The sequence below is a fragment of the Anguilla rostrata genome, chromosome 18 (genome assembly GCF_018555375.3).
Source record: "Anguilla rostrata isolate EN2019 chromosome 18, ASM1855537v3, whole genome shotgun sequence".
NCBI lineage: Eukaryota > Metazoa > Chordata > Actinopteri > Anguilliformes > Anguillidae > Anguilla > Anguilla rostrata.
The window spans coordinates 16149219-16175425 of NC_057950.1; the positions used below are offsets into that span (position 1 = coordinate 16149219).

Consider the following 26207-nt stretch of genomic DNA (forward strand, 5'->3'; position numbering starts at 1 on the left):
TGAAGGTTAAAAAATTATGCTAGGCATCCTACAAGTTGTCCAATGTTGTATTTATTTAATAATTTTGTTTCACTAGTAGCTAAACTATATTGGAGCAATCTACATTTTACTCTCTTTCGTAGGATAAGAAGATATATTTGGATTTCAGTTATAAAACACAGAATGAGAATATGCCCTTGGGGCAATAAATTATATTTTGATTCAGCGTTGTGTTTTATAATTATGTTTCTGAATTACTGATGGACAGCATCTTACAGCAGCAAACAAAGAGAGGTCTGCTGTGAGATGGGAAATGTTAGAAGCCATAAATCAATGTCAACTTCCTCTTCCCCCCCTTATTCTGTCACGGCAAACATTATTTCACCTCTGACCTGAGGAGCACACCATGTGACTCAGGCCAGTGTGAAAAGGGGGAGGAGTCACAGCGTGATGCTGTCAGTTCTCAAGCTGAGCTGTGAGAGGAGGACAAAATCTCTTCTCCGTACATCATGCAGCTTGTACTCAATATACCCTTGGAACAGGACTTGGAAAGTGCGCATGCGCGCATGCACACACATACACACACACACACACACGCACACACAGGCCTTAAGCTGTGGAATATACAGTCTTGACTGCCTTTTCTAATATGAATACTTTTCCTCTTTATGCAAATTCCAGCACTCTGCTTCCCCTAACAGTTTGCCGGCAAGCGTTATGCAAGACCATGAAACACTGTGTACCAAAATAAACAGAGAGGCCTAAAACAAATGCAATCATGCAATGTGCACTTGAACACTTACGCATAGATTTTTTTTTGAGATAACGGCGTTACTCAGCCTAGGAATAAGTACCTACCAACATTTCATCAATGGTTATTTACATTTAGATAGCAGGAAAGTCGTAGTCAGTCACAGCACAAAGCCACATTAACCAAAGCGATTTCCAGTAACTTCCTTGAGTGGCTAGTTGTGTTTTTTTTTCTTTCTTTTTTGCATGAAATGGGCAATTTTGTCTGGTTCCAACCCACCTGCCTCAGCGATATGCAGCTGTGCATTAGGACTTCCATTTGCGCTGAGATTAGGCACTAAGCTCCGTGCTCATAGGACCTTAGCCGCTCACCCTTTAAATACATGCCTGGAAGTGGCATGTGATGCATTGAAACCTATTATGGGGTGTGATTAGAAGGCCAGTACAAACAAACCCACTGCTCTGTGTACTTAAGGTCAGCTAAAAAAAGCCCTTGTAAGCTTTAAAAATGTAACTTTGAATGTTTCACACTAATTACACTTTTCATTATGAATCAGTAACCAGCATGGAATCACGCCATGCAGCCATTTGGGTTGTGACTGCTAAAATGAGTCATTGCAAGAAGGCCTATGCTCTATGCTAATATAAGGAGGCATGGCTAACATTAGCTAATTACCTTGTTCTCTGAGCAAAAGAGTCATTGAGCTACATAACAAAGAACACTGTAGCTGTCTCAGTGATGTTTTTAAAAAGTCTGTGCACTTATTTTTTTTCCCTTTTCAACCCTCAAAACCTACAATGCCCAGTTTCATTAGTGAGTTTCACTCACAGGCATGCCCAGATGAGATAAAAGTATATCTAGATGGCCTGCCTCCATGGCGAAAAGTAAGACAGCTAACCAAGTGAGCAAGGAAGGAATGCTATCCAGAGTCGAAAGGTTCTGTGAGGTAGAGAGCCTAGCCTGAGGCGGACTCCGGACTTGGGGAGGGGGGGTGGATTTCCGGACATGAACCCTCAGCTATGGCCCATGCCAGCGGTGGGGGGGCCTGCTGCCTCAGCCAGACGCAGACATCCAGCCGAGCGATCAGAGGGGGAGGGTTCCGATTCAGCTCACCCTCACACAGTCTGCTATCTCCCACTGGCAGGTACACGCTTTCTCTGTGTGCAAGCCAGCCAGAGCGTTTGCAGGAGGATGCTGCGACGCTTCATGGAGTGCTACATAGTGGAAGCCACTATGTCATAAAATCTCTGCCATGGTATTCTGTATGGATGAAGGGTGTCCAACGTGTACAATGATGAGTTAATTCTGATGATTAATGACAAAGCTGAATTTAGTGATGCTGGTCCCCCACAGGTTACACCGTGGAAATGTTCAAAGATGAAAAACGATGAACATCAAAACCAGAGAACTGCAAGGCTGAATCGTTTTAAATGGGAAACTTACAGTTCAGTGAAAAAATGAAATAAAATAAAATAAACGGCAACTGCGCAGACTCACAGCTGACTGGTAAATTATATACCGCCTGCAGAGGCGCGCCACAACGCAGATTGTGCTGTTTTTATTCGCTGACGCAGATTACGCCTCTTCTCCATTCGTCGTTCAGCTTTAATTGGTGGCACTGCCACAGGAAACGCATGCTGACTTACTTTCAAACTGTCCCCTTCATGTAGTTGGAAGGTTGTGGCGGTAACACGAATGCCCTTGCCCCTCTCCGTCTCGGTGCGGTAAATGCACTCGTGATTGTTGTCGTAGTTGCCAGGGTAATTGGGGGAAAGTAGAGTCCCCTCAGTCCCAAGAGAAGAGGCTCCACATTCAGCTAGGCAGGAAGGGGGGGGGAGGGGTGGGGATAGGGGGGAGAGGAGGTGGAGGGAGGGGAAAGATTAGATATCAACACATTTGAGAGCGATTTCAATGTTGTTGATTTATTTAAACGGCTGTCCAACTTTATCACAACAACTTGGAAGCTGATTGTTTGCAGGAAGAGCAGAGGAAATTGTGAAAGAAGAAAAGCCTGCATCGAAGGAGAGAAAAACAAAAGGGCAATTTAAGCACAACGAAGAGAGAACAGCTGAAATATAATGGCTGGTTTAACCCCTGACATCACTGCAGCTGCTGATGTGCAGCAGTCACCCTGAGAGGAAAATGAATTGATTGTACAAAGGCTCAGAGCTCAGCGTGAGTCCGATGTCCCTGTATTTAGCATTCTGATGTAAAGCCTCAGGTCCATTAACAGATGTTGCCTCAAGACCTTTAGCTGTAGTGCTTACCCTGAAATAAACTGCCGGGAATCACTAAATCTTTGGACTGTATTATCCACTTATCCAAATGTGTGAAAGAGACGTTTTCATCATTTCACCGCATCCTTGTACAGAGATGGATACAGTGTGATAATCAGCAATCAAGATACAAGCACCAATGTAGCCACTTATTTTATAAATAACTGACGACAGACAGAGCAGAGACCTATAGACACGACAGAGATCCCTCTTACAAAAATGTACAATTTGGGCTTGATTTTAAATTCCTTGATGGCTTAGCTCAACTAATACTACTTCTACGCTGTGTTATTTTACCTAAGTACTTATGAAGTTATCACTCAATATAGAGTTAATTAAATGTGCTCAATGGTTATATAACACGGCAAAGGCGCAGTAAAACATATTTTATGATTAATGGGCACAGAGTGTCTGTCCTCTGGTTATGTAAATCTGATAATTATAAAAATATATTGGACTTAATCAAGTTAACCTGGCACAGTCCTATTGCATGACAACTAACGTGAATATGTACACAACACGTGTCTTCATTTGATGGCTAATTTGCAATTCTTTTTAATGTAATGAAACGTAAATTATTCACGGAGTGAAACTAGGTTACATCACTGCAGTCATGATAATCTATTCTGTCTGGATAGTTTAAGGCTTTCTCCATGAATTACACCGATATCCACAGATTAAAGGTAACAGAGGTGAGACATGCTGGTTCACAAAAAAAGTAAAGAGCCATCAATCCAAACATATAAAGAGTCAAATGTGGTCAGTATGAAGAGTGAATGATTAAACTTCCTGCTAGAGTACAGCATGTTAAATAATGCATGCTCCATCTTCTGGCATTGCCTTGCAAAATAGCATGGCTTTTCCCTTTTAAAATAACATGCAAGTTAATTGTCCACAGTTTAACATGTCTTTGGTTCCTAATTTTTCCATTTCCCATCTAGTTTACCTACCATGGGCGTGTAGAGAATAAAAACTTCAAACCCTGGGTTTTAGTAGTGCTTCAGGCAGTGAGCCAAGAAGAGGCATTCCATTTATACACTATAATTTTGAATGCAATATCTAGTGATTTTAGGGTTTCAATACATCTAGCACCTGAGTAAACTCTCCACCATAAAGTGCTGAAGAGGTAATCAAATGCAACCCAGGACAACAGCGTAACATTGTACCGGCAAAGAGAGGTGGCAATTTTTGTTCATATTTGATGATGTTGTATATGTGTATATATATATATATATATATATATATATATAATATAATCACACCTCTGGTTTATGGCTAGGGGCCTAGACATTTACTGTGCATTTATTGAAATGCCATTAAATAATGGTTCATTGAAATAAGCATCCTTTTTGCAAATGGCTATTAAAAGGCTATCAATGCTTGTCATGTTAGTAAATAAAATGAAAATATTATGCTGATATAAATATACAAGCCAATAATTTAAATGTGTGTGTAAGGGCTCCTGTAAGGAACTTACGTGAATAATTGAATTTTCATGCAAATAAAAATGTGGGTGTCTTTTTTTCTTCAACATCCTGGCTAGAGGTAAATTGACCTGTCATTTGTAAAATATGTCATTTGTTTTATTATGTACTTGTAGTGTGGTTGGTGGCTAGTAATCACCAAGGAAGCATAGCTGTTATACAAAAGAATTGCTTTATCAGCAATCATTGATTTTTTAATTACCATAGCATGCTGGCTATCATTTAATCAACAGAAGGGGCAAACTGTCAATCATAAACAAATCAAATTTTGCATCTTGCATCGTCACTGAAAAGAAATATGAGGTAATATTGAGACCTATTTAGTTGAGAGGGATATTTTGGGTCTGGAGCTTGAATGTGGCTTGAACTTTGATCTGCTTTATCATGTGAAAGCTTGTTTCAAGTGGTGTATACTGTACCAAAAATAGGCTATGGGATGCCCCCACCCCCTCATGTGTGAGTGTGTGAAGTAAAGCTGAGTAATTGCTATACAGCATGACTTATGTAATATTTATTACACAAAATAGAGTAGGGCCATTGTAAAAACCAAAACCTTCCTGTATGATGGAGAGAGGACTGGAGAATACATTTGGAATAAGAAAATGTACTCAGAGGTCAGTGAAAAGCTGAAAAAGTGTTGCAGGTTTTGCTAAAAACACCGAAAGTGCTCAGAAAAGGTAAATGCAAGTATAAGGTAAATGCATCAACCTTTCAGATCAGTTAGTCACTTGTAGAACATGGCTGCTTCACTCATTTCCCAGGGTTTATGATGCTTTACTCTCCCCAAGACAATTCAGAAGAAAAAGCAAATCAGAGTGGATGTTCTTATTGTCTTTAATACCAAAATGCATAATGGTGAAGTAATATAATCTGTTGTGCAATACTCCCAATATTTCCCTTGCGTCTGGGTATAATGAGTGAACAAGAGCTATCATGTTGTCCCCTTGATTAAAATCAGAAGCTATTTACAATTGAGACAAGAGTCTCACAAACAGTTGGACAGGGTTTGAAAGTTAGAGTGAACTCAAGAGTTGGATTTCTCTGGGCAGAGTGCACAATTAGAGACAGCACCAGAGGTATGTCAGCACTGTGCAAACATAAGCAGCTGCAGTCCACAGTTTGGATCAGGCAGTGGTAGAGAAACACCTGAAATTCGCCACCCTTCAGTGAGGCAGCAGGCCAGCCCCATGTCCCTTCTTTCCTTGTTCGTGGACACAGGCAGCGCGTAGGCCAGAGTCCGTATATGAATGAAATGAAAGCATGTGACCACCTACCCACACACCTTGGCAGGACTGCGCTCCACACCCGCCGGGCCCCTCCCAGACAGGTGATCTTGTGCTCGCCCTCCAGCCTGTAACCAGAGAAACAGGAGAACACCAGGGAATCGCCGACCCCGAAGCGGAAACCCACCCGCCGGCTGTAGGCAGGAACGCCCGGGTCCTCACAGGGCTCCAGACTGTACTCTGTGGGATAAAGTGATGACAGCACAGACGCTCACAGACTGGCACAAGGCAATGGCTGAACCTGACAGATTTACTGCAGTATTACTACAGTAACCCGGAGCTTCTGTGTTTCCACCAGTCAAGAGCCCGGAAAGAGGCATAATGGCACTCCAGAGTCCATAGCTTTTTAGATTAATGTGGCATCGCTAATAAAATAGAAATGTGAGCTTATGAAAGCATGGAATGATTCATACCTTCTGAGCTGTTGTATTTCAAAGTTCATTAAAGCCAAATTTTATTTCACAAGAGAGCCACATAACGACATTGAAGATACGGGGTTAGTGAACAAAGAATTTACGAGGAGAATAACATGGCGTCCCGTTCTAGGATGTTCCAAAAATAATTACGTTGGGTCCATTCTCTGCATTCTTATTCATAAAACAGACCATGGATTACAACAGCACATCACCATATATTTTAAATTATGTATTAATTGCTTTAGCGGCCACCATCATACTGCAGGCAATAATTTAACCGTTATGTTGCAGTTTGAACACTTGTGAAAAGTTCAAATGTGCTCAGAGGATGCGGCACTCATTCAAAATAGGGGCAAGAAACCGGCTGCTACACGAGCAGGTAAACAGTGTTTCACCTGAGAAGGTGATGTTGAATCCTTCATATGACATGGAGAAGTCGGAGATGAAACGGAGCTGGGCGCTGAAGTTCCCGAACAGGCCCGCTTTTATAGAAGGGGGCAGCACTGAGCCCGTGAGCCGGACCACTGGCTCAGTGAAGCTCCCGCCCTCTGTGATGAGCAGGTAGTCATGAGAGTCCTCCAAGTGAAAGGTGTGGAAGACCAGGTGCACACCTGAGGGGAAGAAACAGGCCAATGACATATTGTGACACGCCTTTTTTTCCCCAAATACACAACTCTCTCAGAAGCACAGTGATTGATCTGTTTTTTTGTAACTGTCGTGCGTAAAACTTTCAAACGAGCTGTGAAGGCAGCAAATAACACTGTCATAACTGTTCTTCAATTATACATTGCCCTGCAGGGCTGTTGGCACTGGCACTGTCAGGATTCGACCCTGGAGAGCAGGGCCCACACATGCACTAGAACCAGAATGAGCCATCCAGCAGCCTGAAGGATCAGTCCTTTTCAATATTATACCTTTCCCATGAGGCACCTCGATTGTCCACGTGCAGTTCAGTGAGTTTGGGTAGAAATCAGGAAAGCCAGGGGAGAGAATAGTGCCAGTTTTCCCATAGACATAGCCTCCACACAGAGCTAAAAAGAAAACAGATGAGTGGAATTTTAGTAAATGAATGCTGTTATGCATTTTTATGGAATGGATCATTCAGCCTAGTGTACACAAAGACTCTTGTAGCATTAGAGAAACTGAGCTTGTGTTCAATATGAAACCACATTTAGCTCACTACACTGTACATCCCAGATATTGTATGCCAAACAAACACTGTTATGAAAAGAAAAATGGAAAAAATGCAAATGAACATTTTCATATATTGCCTTCCTGTACTGAATTATATTAGCATGCCAGTTGTGTTGAACTGCAGCACTAAAATGTGGTCCAGATAAGTTTGATTAAATAAATAAATAAACAAATAAATAAATATTAAAAAAACAAACAAATCTGGGTCAGTGTCTTCAACCAACATTCCTGGTGTAGAAAATCTCATGCAGTTTGGAAACTTCATGAAGCAACTTAATATATAAAGACAACACTGATGACAGTGTGATATGCGGAGGCCTAAGTGGACTTTGTGATGAAAGGCTTAAGTTTCAGAAAACTAGGGCTATATAAACCGACAATATGAAAACCAGTGCATGCGTATCTACAGAGATCAAAAAAGATGTACAACAACTGAGTCAGATAAACTGACAGAAAAGCAAATGGGATTAACAGAATGCTACACAGGAGCTTCCATGCACATTTGTTTCAGAGTAAGCAAATGAGAAAATTCCCTATAACGTGTAAACCAGAAGAGGTAGTAAATAAATAAACAAATAAGAGCAACCACAAGATTTTATTTTGTTTGTGGCAGAAAAATCTTTGAGTTAAAAACCTGATTAAAATGCATCAATGTAATCATTGTGCTAGCATTGTGCTCTTTTTTCTTTTCTTTTTTTGCTTGGCAGAAATACGATTCCACTGTTTTGACAGCATGACATATGTGCGTATAAGAGTCTCCAGACATTTTTGAACCAATAATGCTTTATCCATCAATAAATGCCATGTCACTGGGATTTCATTGGTCTTCTGACCCATGATCAGATTGAAAAGCAATGTTATTACTGTCAGTTACCCCCAGAAACTCTTCTGCTGTTTGTCTTCACAAGTGAGTTATTATTAAAAATATTGGTGCAGCTTTTGTTCTAAACTGAGATGGCTTAGTCAAATGTATGTGACTACCAAAACTTATAGGGAAAGTTTTGCCATTATGGCAGGGTATCTACTGTCCTTCCATTAAAGTTAAAAATGTATGGCTAAAGGTAGAAATGGAAAAATCATTCTGCACAACGCAAATTGATTCATAGTTTATCTGCCCATCATACTGTATAATCAAAGCACGCACACACACACACTCAAGTACACACACACACGCACACACTTGCACACACATGCGCGCACACACACACACACACACAGACATGCACATACACACGCACGCACGCACGCACACACACACACACACACACACTCAAGCACACACGCACACACACTTTCATGAACATGCGCACACACAAACACACACACACGCACGCACACACACACACACACTCAAGCACACACGCACACACACTTGCACGCACATGCGCGCACACACATACACACACACGCACGCATACACCTGATCAAACAGTTTGAAGCCTTGAAGCAGCTTTAATCACTTGAAGAAAATGAGAAATGCTGTTGTATATGTACATACTACACAGTAAACAGACGGCTTGTGGCATTTTTTCTGCATGAGCCATTCAGATTTGAGAGATAGAGATGGCAGCATAAAATTGTCCTAGTACTTTTTAAGCATGTAAAGATAAAGATAAAGATTGCTTCCTCGAATTCTGTATTAAAATGCCACTGTGCACTGAACTCTAAGTCGAGAGAGAGAAAGACAGCAGCGGAGGAAAAAAGCAGCAGCCAGAATCACTGGATTTTTACAGTGAAAACTATATTTGATTTAAAAAAACAGGAAAAGAAAAGTAAATTTGACATTTTAAATATAATGTTCAATGGCTTGATTGCTTTTAATGGAAAATATGGAATATTTACTGATATAAAGGTATGCTCGTATTATCAGTTGATGTTCTTTGCCAAAAGGAATTACTATTGTCTGGATCGTGGATGCACTGATGACACCAAAAAATGAAAATAAAAATAAATAAATAAAGGCAGTTCTCGAAAAAAGTGAACTGCATCAGTAAAATAATACAAAGATGTATGACCCAAACTCTCACTTCATTATCGAGAACATTGGCCTCCATTTATTTTCATCTCTGAAAATAAAGGAAACATGAAGAGCATGCACTGCTGCGCTTTGATTGCTTTGACCCCCATTCTGGTCTTTGTCTGCTCTCAGAAGTTATTTTTTGCGCGCATATTCAGATTACCTCTTCCCTCATCAAAAATGAATGCGCTTGGCCCTTGAAAGGAGAAGCGGGAAAAGATGGCTTATCCTTTCATGGCTAATAAGATGCTGGCTATTGTTGGCTTCCTATCTGGGTCTTGCGGATATAATCACGCGGCCAGCTCAGTAAATACTGATGAACGAGTGTGGTGCAGAACAGAGCCACCACATGCGCTGTAGTGCACTTGAAAGATTGGGAGACACTCACCATCACAGCTGGGCAACGCGTGGTTCCACTGATGGCTCCTTTCACACACAATGGGCTCCTCGTCGCTCAGTGTGTAGCCCTGATCACAGCTGAACGTCACTTTGGACCCGATGGCAAAGTTGTCCCCATGACGTTTCCCATTGACCGGAATTCCCGGGTCCAAACAGGAGTCTGTTTCCATCATTACGCCTGCAGAAGAGAATAACACATGTTTTACTGGATGGACAGACCCGAGGTTGAGTGAGGTGATGTTGAAACAGTCCCGTGCAAAATAAATTAGCTTAACAGTGATTTATGACCGATATAAAAATTGACACAAATTATGGAAAATGATCCTATTTTTAGCAATGTCAGGGCTTTGTGAAATAATCCGGTTGGAAGCCACACAGTTTCAGACAGTGTGCTGGTAGCAAATGAAGTTGAAGTCACATTAGCATTGACTTCTCAAACATACCATACAATTAACATATTTCATTTTATTTTCTCAAGGCAAGAAATCCAAAGTAAATAAAAGTATAATAAAGTCAACAAGGTATTAAACTCTGTTGCCAATTACAGAAACATCCCTAAGCTATCAGCATAACATTTCTAGTGTGGTCTTTTTGATATGAAAAGGAATAATATTTTTAATCACCATTTAACTATTCATAAATGTTAATCATTTTTTTCATGTTATACATCACTGCCTCCAGTTATTGTTATCATTTCCAATACCCAGTGGAGCGATACCGCCACCCACACAGGTATCAGACAATTTGCCCGATTCATTCCAGGCATTAGTTCACTTCATCACCAAGCTCTTCTTTTCAAAGTTGTATCAGTTGCACCGGATTATCAACGCTTGTTTTTTAAATTGAGTGAATGACATGTTGGCAGCAGACCAGTTAAATTCTGTACATATTTTGCATTTGATACATTTGAATGTTCACTGGTTATTGTGATAAATTCAGAGCCATTACTTTACAATGAATCTAGCAGTTGTCCTATGAAAACAGAAACAAAAGAATGTCATTGTCACACTAGAGCAGTTGCCATCCATTAAACTCTCTGGTAGATCTTGCCGGACTGTTATCATTGAGTCATTCATGCATACTGGCACCTGCAGTGCAGTGATATCCTCTCTTGGCTGTGAACCATGTGCGAAGCTCAACTGAGCCCGAGCACAATGCCCCTAAAAGCAGGAGCTCACACGCCAGAGCCACGGGGAACTGGGAGACTCACTCTCATAGCGGATCTGGAAGCCCACACTGGAGCGGCTGTTGTCCGTCGTGAACAGCAGGTACATGGTGTTACTGGTGCTAATGAGAAAATGTGGGGCCTGGGTTCCGTGGTATTCCCCAATTAAAGGAGAGGAGCTGACAGGGCCATCACGAATCTCCAAAGTATCGTAATTAACCTCTGTCTGAAACCTACAAAGCAAGAAAGGCAGGACAAAGGTAAGTACTGAGAGCAAGGTACATTATAGCACAATAAGGAACCCACCCACACAAAAATAAAGATGCACACATAAGACTGAAAAGCTGAAATTGTGAATCATGACGTATGAAAGCTGACGGTGGGAAGTTAAGATTTTGAAGCGAGCTCAAACCAGCAGAAATACCTGTCAAATGATATCTTTATGGCGTGTTCCTTCCTCGCTTCGATAACCCATTCGCAGTTCAGGGAGTCTTTATAGTAGCCAGGCCAGCCGGGGGACAGCAGAACTCCAGTCGGAGCCGTCAGATAGCCGCCACAAGGTGCTAGGGAAGAAGGAGCGAGTATCAGGAGCTGACTCTTCCCACATGGGAAAGCACCTCTTGCATGGCTCTTATATCAAATTAGCAGCGCTATAAATGTAAAAACTGGAAAGAAAAATTAAAGGTAAAATAGAAATGTATTTATATAGCACCCATCAAGATCAAATTCACAAAGTGCTTCACAGAGGTATAAAAATGAATAAAACTGAGCAGCAAAACAAAGACAAAGCAGAGACTTCAACTGAGAACCAGTCTGTATCGGTGAGTTTTTAGCTGCCATTTAACGGTGCCATTTTTCATTGACACTCAGGTGTACTTCTTTTTTTATTATTTATGTTTACAAAGAGAGGTGGTAATAGTCCAAATAGTTTTACAGGACTCACTGTAGAAACAGACTCATGTGAAGTGTTTAAGACCTGGCTAGAAAGTGCTAGATGCACTCTAAGGTTTAGATAAAATGGTAAGCTTAGACTTAACTGAGCAGCCTGTTCTTGTGATTAGAGTGTTTGTATTCATGACATTCCTTAACCCCATCTTAAAAAGATCTGTATAAATATGAACTTTAATAGTCCCGCATATACAACAAAAGAAGACATTAAACGCACATACAAAATTGTCTGTAATTGCGTAATTGTTCTACTTACATCCATTAGTTTAAATGCATGCAAATGAAAATTTCTTTATGCATAATAATCATGAGAAATAAATGTCGATTTATCTTTTATCTTTTCCACACATGCAAATTCCTAAATATAATGAATAATACATGGAGAGTATTTGTATAATATTGTTTTAGAGTTTTATTTTAACAGTAAACAGACAATGCTTTTGTTTGTTTCAGCTGCATCCCTAATCATTAAGGAAAAGGTCATTTACATACGTTCACAAAGCAGATAATTGTAAGGAACCAAACGGAGTATTGTATTTTTAGTCACTATAATTCAATGACTTTGTGTAATGTACAATAGGCTAATAGAAAGCTATACAATAATATTAGAATTTTCTCAGAAGCAGAGCTGAACATAATAAATTTGATTTCATAACAATACACATGCACATGCACACATGCTCACACACACACACACACATATGTATATTTTCTTTTTTCTTTTTTCACTGCTGTATAAAAAGCAGAACAATCTGAAGCCTTCTGGTATTGCATAAACATTAATATTAATAGAACATTAGCATAAAGATGGGATGGATAAGGAACAGCTGGTGGATTTCAGATTTCAGATTCCGATCATTCCCTTACCTTCACATCGAGGGACTGCTGCGTCCCAGACCACGTTCCCATCATGGATCACACACGTTATGGCCTCGGACCCCTGCGTTTTGATGAAGCCCTCGTCGCAGGTGAATGACACCGTGCTCCCCAGCAGGAAGTGGTCCCCGAAGCGCTGCCCGTTGATCGGGATGCCCGGGTCATGGCACTCATTCTGCCCGAATGCTAGAGGTTGAGCAAAAAATGTGTCACAATTGTCATTGCGAAAAGCTGTTCATTATGTTTCATCTGCCAAAACAAGAACAATGACAAGCGTGACGTGAAACAAAACCAGGTCAAAACCTAGTATATGGCTGGACCGGCGACCAGTGGTGTAACTTCATAACTCGGCCGACCAATGGTGTAGCTTCATCACTCAGTGACTCAGTCACAGACATTCGTGTTTGTAGGGCTGGCCCCGCTTTTGCAGTCCAGCCAAAAAAATGAACAAATGCGAAAGAAAAGGAAGGGTTGGCACTAAAATAATTATGACATAATGAAATGAGGTTGCACAGCACTGGACAAACTGTTTAAAATGGCAGAACCTGTTCTGGTCCATTGGTGATATTGGATGGAACAGCAGTAGTCATCATTTCTGAATTTTTAAGCATTAAGGTTAAAACCTTGGACACTGGGTTATGTGGTCTGGGTGGTGACTTAATGAACTGCAAAATCCTGCTGTGTTCATTTAATTTCTCTTAAGATGTTGATTTATTTTTAAGTCAAACGCAGTATAACAATAAACAATAGCAATAGTGTGGAAGGTTCACATCAAAATTTCATTGCTTATATAGAAAAACCACAGGTCATCTTATTTTAAAGTGTTCCAAGCCATACTTGTATAAATGCTGAAGGATCTGGAGTTCATTTTTGCATTCAAAGGATTTACTAGATTTTTATGTACGGTATATTTCACATTTCTGAATTTTTCTTTATCTGATTCATCTTTATCTGTCAAGAAGACTATGAAACGTTCAACGAGTTCAAATTCAGGTTAATGGGGGAATTAACTTGCAAATGTATTACATTCAAATATTATTGGTAAATATTTACACAAAAACAATGGCGTTATGAAAAGGAAGAGAAGGAATCTGAAATCATTAATATACACATGCTATGACTACAGAATTGTGGGAATGTGCAAAGTTATTTGCTGCTAATTTGAACCAGCGCTGCATACAAATACATACATCTACTAGCATACATTCAATTTTATCTTGGTTGATTTTTCAAAGTTCATGCAAGGACATTACGCTCTCCTTCTTTACCTCTTTGTTGGTGTCTTCACTTAAATTATGCCACTGTTATATGCTGCAGTTATGTTCATTTTACATTTAAAATAGTTTTACAATTTTAAAATATCGATATTTATATCCAGTATAATTTCTTACAGACAGAAACTTTCAACTCACTGTTTTTTTTTTCTTTTTGCATTAACATTAACTGCAGTACAACTAGAATAAAGAGACAGTTGGGAATTAAGCCAATTAGGGAATTATTAGAGGTCAGTTTCGGCACAAGAGTTATAGTTATGTTTTAATGCATCATGCACTGCATTTTTCATATCATTCTTTTATTTAAATTGTTGATATGCAGTAAAAGGCCATTCAGCATATTACTAATTTGTAACTAAATATAATAAGCAAAGAGGCAAATAGAAACCCAAATGATTAAGACCCTAAACAAGACGGCCTCGAAGGCCAAACGTGCATAGCAGACTCCAGGCCCCTTAAAGTGAATTCAGAAACATGTCCCCCCCCCCCTCCCCCTGAGAGCCTCCGGGCCCTCTGCCATCGCATGGCAGACACATCCCAAAATACGTCTTCATTTCTCCCACTGTGACAGAGGGCCACTGGACACCAATGTGTGCGCAGGATGAGAGCTTTCGCAACGTTCGCCTCCATTTCATTAACCTTTCGCTGCACCGTCGCCCAGCTCGCTGCGGCGCTGCTTCCTTTCAAAGGGAACGCGGGGCTTTAGAGCCAAGGCATGTCCCTGCACATCCACCACACAAAAGGAGAGAGGCTGTGCCCGCAGAGATATCCAAAAGGAAGCAAGCCAGCGCTACTCACACCCAATTCCAGCTCTCTCTGGCCAAAGCATAATTCCATTAACACGCACAGTACACGTAGTTCAATATTTTTTCTGTTGGATCGAGCATCTATTTATGCTCTGAGAAGGAAAAATAACTGTTTGCATCTGTTTGTTTTTTTTTTTTTTCATTTTATGTTAATGACTTAAATTTATCTGGAAAGAAGCAAATAAAAAGGAATTTTATCTCTACTGCAAAGGGTTGAAATAGCGCTTTTTTGAACTTTTGCACTTAATGTTTAATGATAAAAAATTAAGAGAGGAAAAGGCACAGTGAGTATTTACATTAGAATGTAATTCTACATCAGAAGAAAATATTTTTACCATTGGTGTAACCCCTCATTCTTTTCTTCCCCAAATATAGGACATTCTACCCCCCCCCCCCCACACAAATATATTTGCATTGTTTAGGGGGGTCATGTTCCCCAATCTATATATTTTCCTTTATTTAGCAAAACATTACTAAACATGTCCAAGACAACACAGCTGTTCATACCTTTAAGCAGGCCAGAACCTTCCTCAAGGGCATTCGAGTACCATATCACTTCTGCCTAAAGAAGTACAAAATCCCTGACCTGAAGTGTGAGCATTGAACATAAAATGGTGGTAAAATGCAATGCTTATTTACTTGTGTAGGTTATGTTGAATCCTCGTCCTGTGTTGGAATGGTCAGACTGAAACTCCAGCCGCATAATGTGCCCATTGCTGGCTATCTGAGAGGGGACATCTTTGCCTGAGAATGTCCCGAAGGTGGTCGGCTCCGACATCCCATCATCCTTCACCGTAAGGTAGTCAAACTGAGGCTCCACATCAAAGTCGCTGAAGATGAGATGGATCCGGCTCCCTGGCTCAGCGATAATCAGCCACACGCAATTCATGTTGTTCCCGTACTCGTCCGGGTAGTTCGGAGAGAGAATGATCCCCGATGGTGCGGTGAAGTTGAAAAAGCAGGAGACTGCAGGGAGAGAGAGGTGGAGAAAGCACACAGTCACTGCTGCGTTTAGAGAGAAACAAAAATAATGATAATAATAATAATCACTGTCTGGAACCCTGCTGACTTTGTAAACATGTTTTAATCTTACGGTGAACAAATGAAGACGCAGACTCCTAGGGTTGTGCCTGAAGCCGAATATCTTGTTCGGAAACATACAAATAACACACCCTCAACAGATAATGATTCTATCCAAACATCAAGACTTACATTTGTTAATTTTATTAAATTATTTATTTTTTCATTTTTATTTTTTTGTGGTATGTGGGCTACATTCATGTTATTCAAGACAGGCTAGGGCAATTTTAAGGCTTATTTTACAGGAGTTATATTTCTGAATTATTTTTTTTTTTCTAACAACATGCAAAAAAGCATGTTTCTTTCGTGAAGCGAACAAATGCATCAATGCATTTTACTCGTATTTCTTATGGCAGCAGCTACCCGCTGATTCTTTTTTTTTTTAATTCAAGCACTCGCTAATACAGTTGCACATGCTATTTCAATCATTCCCCACAGATGCACATGATATCTATTGGTTAATTTAATAAAAGTTTTTTTTTTTTTGAACACTGATTTCAGAGTTCCATGATTTTTAAATTTGACTGGTCTGTGTCCTGACTGCTCAGCCAGTAATTTCCGTGACAAACACACAACCTTATTAATAACTGCTGTAATTTTATAACACATTGCATGAACCCACAATAAAAAACAACCTATTTTCTTTCTTCAAACCACCCTATCATGCCATATTCCTTAAGTCATTAGAATTCACTTATTTCAAAGCTGTTCCACAAAATACGTGTAAATAAATGAATAAATCTCAGAAATTAAGACTTGTTGTCAGTATACACACAGGCTATTGACAGTTCCTGTATACATGGCTCCATAAAGTAAGCCAGGAATATTTATATTGCTATTGCCATTTAGAATAACTTTTGTGGAGTTGATTTATCACATTTCCATGCAATAACATTAAGAGTCTCTGAGGTTAATCGATAAATTTGTCCTAAGGTTAGCCTGATATCATGAAATTTGCTATCAAGGTTGGATGATATGCTGATGATGATGAGTATAATGTATGTTGTTCTGGATCATAAATAAAGGATATAACGGTGTTAGTTAAAGTGACACTCTCGAAGATTTCAGTTACGTTCTCTATGGCGGTGCCAATGGCGAGAAGCGATAATTGCAGGTGTGTTTTTGGACCTCACTTCCCATAGATCCAACCGGATCCAACCAGTGTCGCCTGTGTGATGTCAGTCAGTTGGCACGCCAACTATAACACTTACTATTTACTGAATAAAAAACGGTTGTTATAAATGTAACGTTATGTACATACTTATTCGTTGTCTAACATTAGGCTGACTCAAGATGTCTTTACACTGCCGAGCCGGGTTAAAATGCCATAGCAAACCTGGGGTAGAATTAGTGATGATCAATTTCTGCAAACGTTCTTTATCCACCTTTTGCCCGGTATGAACATCTTTACACTGCAGAGAAGAATTTGCGGGATTCGCTGTGGCTCGTGCAATTATGTATCTCGTGCACAATAAGCAGTCTTTTTCGTGAATGATTGCTGTGTAGTATTTTTGAAACAACTGCCTTACAAAATGTTACCCCTGGTGTTTCTGGGTGCTTCTGGGTTTAAAGTTTTTGTGAAAATATGTTTTTTTTTTTTTTTTACAATTATGTCCATTTACTAAGAAAAAGGCTATGATGTAAAAGTCAGTTTTAAGCTTTAAAAGACCAAATTTATGTGAACTTAATTAAGAAAAGACCTATTTATCTATATTTTCCAGTCACTGACATTTAAGGTGACTTTCACTTCTGGTTTCTATCCAAATACAGATACAGACATAGATAAATGTGGTAGTGGAAGAGATGGATTCAGGTACAAATAGTGACTTTGTTGCACACCCCTACACTCTCCTTATTTTCAGGTGTTCTGCCTGAGCATGTGTTCCAGTGAAGCACTGATGGAGAGCTATACAATGTTAGAGCAGGAGGGGGATTAAGGAGTACCCCGGTGGCCTTTAATGATTAGCTGATTGACCCCTGCTCAACAGCCAAGCAAAGCAAAGTCAAATTACTTTCATTTCAAACACCCGAGGGAGGGCAAAACTATTACAGGTGTGCAACCATAAAATGCCGCTCTAACGATCTGTATCGTGGATCAATTTTACATCTTAAAAATTCCCTCCTAGCAAAGCAGTCTGAGGTGGCTCTTGTGTACGATGTACACGGAGCAATTAATGATCTCTAAACGACATAAAAAACGATCTTCACCCGCAGACCTTGACCACGTTTCATCGTGCACTTTGATAAACCACCGCCCTATAAACGACTTACCTGGAAAAGGTGAAGTATCACTGCATGAATCAGTGGAGTTTTTTCATAGCATCTGCCAGCTAAATATGGTTGCTGTCTCTACATCTAATTGCTTGTTCTCAATGGCAGAGCTTTTAATTACAGTAATGTGTTTTGAAATGACTCTTACAGACACAGCTGGGTTTGTTTCCAGACCACTGGTTATTCTGCTGGCAGGAAATTGTCCTTTCTCCAACCAATTGGAAAGCTGGCTGGCACTGGAATGTCAGTGTGCTTCCGTGTAGAAACTGGGACCCTGTTCGTTTTCCATAGGCTGGGATTCCAGGGTCCCCACAGCCTCCTTTGTCAATTTCTGCAAGATGATGGAAAAGAATGTTGTCATCCACGACAACAACAACAACAACAACAACATTATTATTATTATTATTATTATTATTATTATTATGTAAGTTTAACATAAGCCTGGTTTCATTGTCATTTATATATTTGTTAAATAAATTCAATTCCACTGATTTGATTACAAATACAGACTATTACAGCATATCTTATATACTGTTTCAGACCAAACCTTTTCATTCAGAAATACATTCATTAATTTTAGATTCCATTTAGACCAAAGCATCTCAACTTTGTAACCTTGCACATATAATAAGTATAGTGTGACATAAAAGGAAGGTTTCCATCATTTTTTTGAGTTATTGAACACCTTCAGAACATAAAGAAGCATTCAAATCAAATGGAACAAGTTGCCATGACCAATCCAGTCTTCAGTTTGTGCAGTCTGAAGCTCTCTTACAGGAACTAAACATCAATTTCCTCAAATCATTTCATAAGATATGACATGGGTCTCTCTCAGCAAATTTGTTTAAAGCAGCTCTCATTTGTCAAAAATGGATGGCAATGCAAGAATAATAAATAATAGATTGCGATTGTAATCATGGCACTCGTCTCATTTGTCTATAATGGTTCTTCTTCAGTTGAAGGGCAGGTAAGACCTTGGGCTATATTTTATACAATCTAAGTGCACGGTCTAAAGCGCATGGCGCAAGTGCATTTAGGGCGTGTCCAAATCCACTTTTGCTAGTTTAATGGTGGATAATCTGAGTGCAAAGTAAGGTGCATGGTTCAAAGGGGTTGTACTTAGTCTCTTAATTAATCATAGGTGTGTTTTGAGTGTAACATGAATTGAGTGTCATCTTCCATTCCCTTTAAAAGCCAGGTGCGCGTGCACCTTGGCTGATTGCTATTATAATGGTGGATAATCATTGCGATTAGCTAATTCTGATAAATATTATGACTAACCATTATGACATTTTTTTTTTAAATATTGCGCGTTGTACACCTGCCTATGTAGGCGCATATTACTATCTTACTAATGTGCCCTTAAAATAACAGTAAAATACCTTGCCATTGACTTAAGACCAGGTTTTTGTTGGTCAATCATGCAATCGCTTTGTGCTGCCTCAAGATAGCAATGCGCCTGACCACACCTCATTTTAAGACCAACACGCCCATGGGCGCTCAGATGGGCACAAGTACATTTGCTATTTAAACAACGTGGGCGCTGGACAGGAAAATGACAACTGCGTCGGTCACAATTGTAGAGTTAAAATGCAATTGTGTTAAAAGAGCAAATTGCATTAAGAGAGCCTAGTTGTTTAGGATGTGGATGGCCTGGGGATAGAGGGTGTTCTTTAACCTAGTGGACAGTGTTCTGATACTGTGGTATCGTCTGTCTGATGGTAGGAGAGAGAACAGTGAGTGGCCTGGATGGGAGGGGTCCTGGATTGTAGACTGAGCTCTGTTCTGGCAGCGACTGGTGTACATGTTGGTGATGGTGGGAAGGTTCGGACGCAATGATTTTTTGTCCTGATTTCACAATCCTCTGTTTAGTTTGTTTGTCCTCTGTGGTTGCACCTCCATACCACACTGTACTGTCTCCAGTTAGAACACTCTCCTCTCCACACTGCTCCTGCAGAAATATCTGCTTGCTCACTCCCCACTTCTTGGTGTTGTTCAGTCCAGGTGTTGTTTGCCGTTGATAGTATAGCCTCAGAGTTGTTTGAACCAGTCAGAATCAGAGATATACTATACAGACCCAAGTATTTGAAATGGCTGAGCATTTCCGCAATTCCACCATTGATTGTGATAAGAGTGTGGGTGTACTTGTGCCTCCTGAAATACAAAATTGACTCTTTGGTTTTCCGCCTCATAGCAAGCTCTCCCACATTCACTCTGTATCCGGTTTCATTGTTATTGCTGATCGTGTCATCAGAAAATTTTATGATGTGATGTGTACCATCGGATCAGGCTGACACTGTGATATGAGGAAAGGTTGAGTACATTGCATTGCCCGGAAGAAAACATCTCCCAAAAGCTGTTCTGTAAAAGTATAAGCGTGTGGCAAGTTTTCCAAATAAGAACCACTGAAAGGGCTCTAGTGTAGCAAAAGAGCAAGACATGTTCGTCAGCAGTAGCTGCAGGCAGTTGTACAGCGTCTCTACAGTCCTGCACACTGCACTAATTTCAGCTATAAGTCCAGTTCGCAGAATGTGTACGTTTGCGGAAACCAAGCAGACGGAAGCAATGCATGCCTTTGTTTAAAAGTTAATGTTTATTTTAACAACCTCAGCAGACAGGGCCTCACTGATCCATGCAGGCAATAATCTACAGGCCATGACTTTAGCACCTCCATTTCCCAGAGCTAAAGGTTCGACAACCTCTGCGGGGTATTAACCGCTAGTTAAGGTCCTTTTACATTAATTGTCATAAACAATTAGTTGTAGAAGACAACAAGGTGGTTTGGGAGCTGATTTACAGTGCCACACGTCATCTGTTAATGGGTACTGTATGGATTATCAAAGGTGACAAGCTCAAGCAGGTCTGAACTCTTTTCAGGACACCCAGTGACATTGGGAAGTGCGTGTCCATGTGATTTGCCAACTAACTGTCCAATAATGTCTCCTTAAAATGCTCACAGTGACAACAGGCGCAACTCATATTTGAATATGTTTTACGCGTTATATAACAATGGATGGACATGATAATCTAATATGTTGAAATTTTGGATGAATGATTTCTGTTTTGGCAGCAGAGAAGTATCGAGAGAATTTTTGTCACAAACGTGTTGACTGCTCTTAAAAGATTTCCAACTGAGTGCCTGGAAACAGTATTTTATACTGTTTCTGGATGGAGTGTAGCACAGTGGGTAAGGAACTGGGCTTGTAACCGAAAGGTTGCAGGTTCGATTCCTGGGTAGGACACTGCCGTTGTACCCTTGAGCAAGGTACTTAACCGAAATTGCTTCAGTGTATATCCAGCTGTATAAATGGATACAATGTAAAATGCTATGTAAAAAGTTGTGTACGTCGCTCTGGATAAGAGCGTCTGCTAAATGTCTGTAATGTAATGTAATGTTATACAAAGCAGCTAGTAATGCAACAACATTTATGATTTTACATATGTACATCTTGAAATACTTATATTCATAGTTATAATGAAATATATAAAATATAGCATCACATCTGCCCTAATATATATATATATATATATATATATATATATATATATTCACAGGCATTCTGCAGTTGCTGACATGGTACATGTATTAATCCAACCAATTAATTACTCAGATTCATTTTAAAATAGCTGACATATAACTGACCCTGTCATGTATGTGAATGCAGGTTTTTTGTATGTTTTATTTTTTTTTTTTTACTGTTCATAGCATATTTTATTCTCTTAAATAATTAAAAAGAAACATAAAAAATTGGCACCCATTCTGTTCTTTTTGTGCTTTTTATATGTGTGTGTGTGTGTATATATATATATATATATATATATATATATTACTGAACATGCTATCTGGCCAATTACATGGTCCCATGAGTTTTACAGTTATAGATTTCAATTAGATTTCCTCAAAGCTCTGACCTCCTGAAATCCCACTGAACACTTTCTGGCTTCCAGACATTCAGCAGTGTGGGAGGTCATTAAAGCAAGGGAACTTTACAGTGTGATCCCGGGTGTTAACCATCTTACAGACTTCTCCGTCTTACAAACTAATGCAAAACCACTAGGATGTCGGCGTACTTTGACTAATTAAAACATGCTCTTTCACATCACACAAGTTTCAAGAGCAAAACAGACAAAGACAAGGATGGAAATAGCAGGTAATTAAAGGCCCTGTAGAACACCCCGGGTATAAGTGGAAGGGTGAGCCCAACAAGACAAACGGATTTGCCAGGGAAAGGGGAATGAGGTGGAGATTAGGCCAAAAGGTGGGCTAGTGAATGTTTCAGATAATATACATCTCTCAGTGGATTAGTGTTGCAAGTGAACAAATAACGATGGGTAAGCCGCCATTGGCTGACCTCCTCCTTCTGATTCCTTCAAGTGTTTCCTTGGAGACAACCCCATTATCAACTCCCTCACATAATCTCAAATGGGTCATTAAGGCATTGCTACTCTCATCTGACCATATATGCAATGCAAAAAGAGCAGCTTTTCCCTATCTACTTCCATCATTCCTCCTCAGGTCTTTTGGATGCTGGTCTTTAGGTGTGTAGCTTTATGATGCTGACTGCGGTTATGCCAGCACTCAGGAGTATCCATCATATTCCTGATGGCAGAATAATAATTCACTCTGATATTTCCCCTCCATTTATGAGAGAGGAAAAACATTTTTTTCTTTTCTCAGCCGTGGCACTGGTTTTGTTGATCTCTCCACATTCAATGTGACCAGTGATGGAAAAACCAAGTGTTAAAAGCTCTCTTGAAACTTGAAGAACAGATCAAAACAGAACCCGAAACCACCAGACAGTGATGCACCAACACATAAAATGTAATCGGAATACAAACGCAGGTTGAAAACAAAGTCTGTCTTAAAAGTAGGTCATTCCATAGTACACAAGTATAGGCAGGAATTCAAAATGTTTTTAAGATACTAGAAAGGCAATATTTACAATGTAAAGACACAAGAAGGGTTTTCAAAATTTTTCTTTTTTAATGCCTTTTTCTTCCCCAGTTTAAAATGACACTCAACCTCCACTATCAATTTTGGAAAGTATAGGGAAGCATATGCCCTCCTCCAAAGTGCGCAATGTCAGCCACCCCTTCATATTATTAAAGGCAAGTCAGGCTCACGAAGAAGACACTTCATGCGCAGCTCCAGAGGCTGACCATGGGCGCCCGGTGAATCGCAAGGACCACTAGTGTGCAATGCGATGCTGTCATCTCGGCCAACTGAAACACTTCCCTGGAAGTCGCTACCATCAAATGTTCATATCCTGTGAGACTGCTGGCAACAGCCAGCGCTGACACAGTCCAGACTCAATACCAGACCATGCGGCATTCCATGGGGCATGCACCAGAATAGTGCCTAGACATATACCAGACTGTGGGGCCCATCCACATCCTACAATAGTGCCTTAACAGATACCAGACCGTGGGGCCCATCAGTGCACTAGGACAGAGTCTTAACAGGATGAGCCACCTAGCAGCCTCTGTGTTTTCTCTTCTGATATGTTTTAAATGGCCCTCTTTCACTTCCTGCATGGCAGACAGTACCAATCCATTACAGATGGTATTGATTGAGCCACACCTGTGTAACTGTATGTAGCTTGAATGCACCAGGTGTTTTCATACTGAATGTACGTCATTACCTCCCACCCATCAATAAGGAACACATGGAGGCATTGTCCATATTGAAGCTCCAGGACCACCCACTGATGAAGCTACACATCAGCTGGTGTCTTTAATGGATGTCAAAATGTCGGACATGAGTCACCTGGAAAAAAAAAAGAGCCACTGCGGGTCCCTGATGATAATGCTGGCAAACATGACAACACCTCTCGGGGTACAGCTTCTGAAATTGGGTTCATGTTAAGTTCAGTGGATTCACGTCGCTGTGAAGTTATCCACCATAAAAAAGTGTGTAAGGCCGAGAGAGCCATTTGATATGGTGTTAAGAGGTTTATGATTAAGCCCGTGGTGGTGAAGGGAGAACTGACATTTAATTCCTGTTTAAATGCTGCATGGCACAGTAATAACAGGTTCTCAGAGTAATAGCAGAAATCATTAAACCTACAGTTTTAGTGTGTAGATATAAAATCAGAGCATTCAAATGAATGGAAACAAATGATATGACTTGAGTGGCTAGCTGGTGTCAGTGATAAATTTATTAGATTGAATTTTTGCATGCTCTTAGGAGGCTGTGTCACTGTGGCTGTGTCAAAAGGAAGGAAGATTTCCCCTGATTGATGTAGATATAGATACAATTTTCCTCACACAGTATTCTCACATTAATGTGAGTGGGTTTTAGTCCTTTTTGCAAAAACACTTAATTACCTCAAAGTTTTAATAAACTAACCTTCTTCAGCCCCATCTTACTGGCAGGGTTAACTACAGACTTCATAGAGTTTACACGCTTTTCACCACCAACTCTGGAACTTCTGAAGTCTTTTCAAGTTCCCATTCCCTCCAGATTCAAGGATCTGTGAGAACTGCACAGTGTTACAACCACCAAATAAAGCCACATAAGAATACCCAAAATATCCCTGGACTTTAAACTGTCTAAACTGTACCAGGATCAGCTTTTCTAAACCCAATCCAAACCTTCTAGGATCAGTTTCAAAAAGTGTGATTTTTATAAAATGGGGACAATAGAGCTTTTCAAGATGAATGGCGAAATCTCTTAACAAAAAGTTAAGTACTTTAAAGCATTGGTGCCAAAATGTCATCAGTGTGAAGAACTTTCAAATATATGGAAATAAATTTGATGGCTTTCAAAAATTTCCAAGAATTGTGGGAACCCTATTTATCCAAACACCTTATGTTATACCTCATATTATAAACATGTAATACATATTCAATAAAAAATACACCTCAACTGTTTAGTTATTCCATGCTTTAAATAGAATAGTAAACAATACTTGTATTGCATCTACATTTTCTAAGTTTATTAGAGGGATCAACAAGGACATTTATGCAATCAAGTTCATACAAATTACCACCAGCTTAGCCATGTTCATACACGTATTGTCATGATGAAAGACAAAACATGTCAAGGTGCTGTTACACTGCTTGCACATCTTGCACACTTTTAATGTGTTTAAGAAATCCAATCTAGTAATAACTTGGCCATATGGATGGGAGGTATTCTGTGGGACAAACCCCAGTATTAGCATTCAACACAAATGCTTTGTTGGGCTGGAAGCTAAAAACACTTTACTGTTCCTTTCGTTCATTTACTCTAAAAACAAAAATAATGTGACAGTAATGTGAGGTGGCTCATATTAACAGTCTCACAAACAGTTCTTTTCGAAGACAGGCTAGGTGTCAGCAGTGAAAATGCATGGTTCCAGCTGGCAGCCAGCTAAAAGCCCAACCACCAATCTTACAAAAACAGACCAACCTCACAAGCTTAACAAAAGCACTATGCATAAAAATCTTAGATCTGTTTATTTCATAGTTGCAGTGGTGCAGTACTTAATCTGCATTTTTTTTTCCGGGATGGTATGTCTGACAGCTGGAATTTGAACCCTTCTGGACCAGTGGAGCTTGAACCCACTCTGTAGGTCCGTTTTAGACCTGATCAAGACATAAGTAGCTCCTGCCTCTCAGTTAATTGGGTTCGTTTGAGGTCTATTTGGTGGATGCTGCATTTATCAAAAAAAAAAAAAAAAAAAGAGTCACCAATTGAATGGTAGGTCAGGACAGGGACAAAGTATTTGTATATGTGTACTGCAAAGTGCAACATGTAGGCTATACATGCTTTGAGGCACTACAAAGGCAATTATTTTTGAATGATGTAAAAAAATTAATTAATCTGTAGAGGTCTTTCTTGGCCCACCAGGTACTTTTCAAATTACGGAGCTCACCAGTGCACTCTTTCTTCTTAATGATGGTCCAAACAGTTGATTTTGGTAGGCCTAAGGTTTGGCCTGTGTCGCTGACTGTTTCTTATTTCTCAGCCTCATAATGGCTTCCTTGACTTTCATTAGCAGAAC

At 39.9% G+C, this 26207-nt stretch overlaps 1 protein-coding gene across 1 annotated transcript in view; it reads right to left on the reverse strand.

The window, feature by feature from the left end:
* Positions 1–26207, reverse strand: part of csmd1a (CUB and Sushi multiple domains 1a) — a 499342-nt gene that overhangs the window by 90523 nt on the left and 382612 nt on the right. The window contains exons 13-22 of the mRNA XM_064317365.1: positions 18368–18550; positions 15508–15834; positions 12780–12974; positions 11389–11527; positions 11010–11197; positions 9789–9977; positions 7104–7220; positions 6585–6800; positions 5765–5953; positions 2377–2546 (exon numbers count right to left, since the gene is read on the reverse strand). Coding sequence (XP_064173435.1) covers positions 2377–2546; positions 5765–5953; positions 6585–6800; positions 7104–7220; positions 9789–9977; positions 11010–11197; positions 11389–11527; positions 12780–12974; positions 15508–15834; positions 18368–18550 — 1913 coding nt within the window. The remainder of the gene's footprint in view (positions 1–2376; positions 2547–5764; positions 5954–6584; positions 6801–7103; positions 7221–9788; positions 9978–11009; positions 11198–11388; positions 11528–12779; positions 12975–15507; positions 15835–18367; positions 18551–26207) is intronic.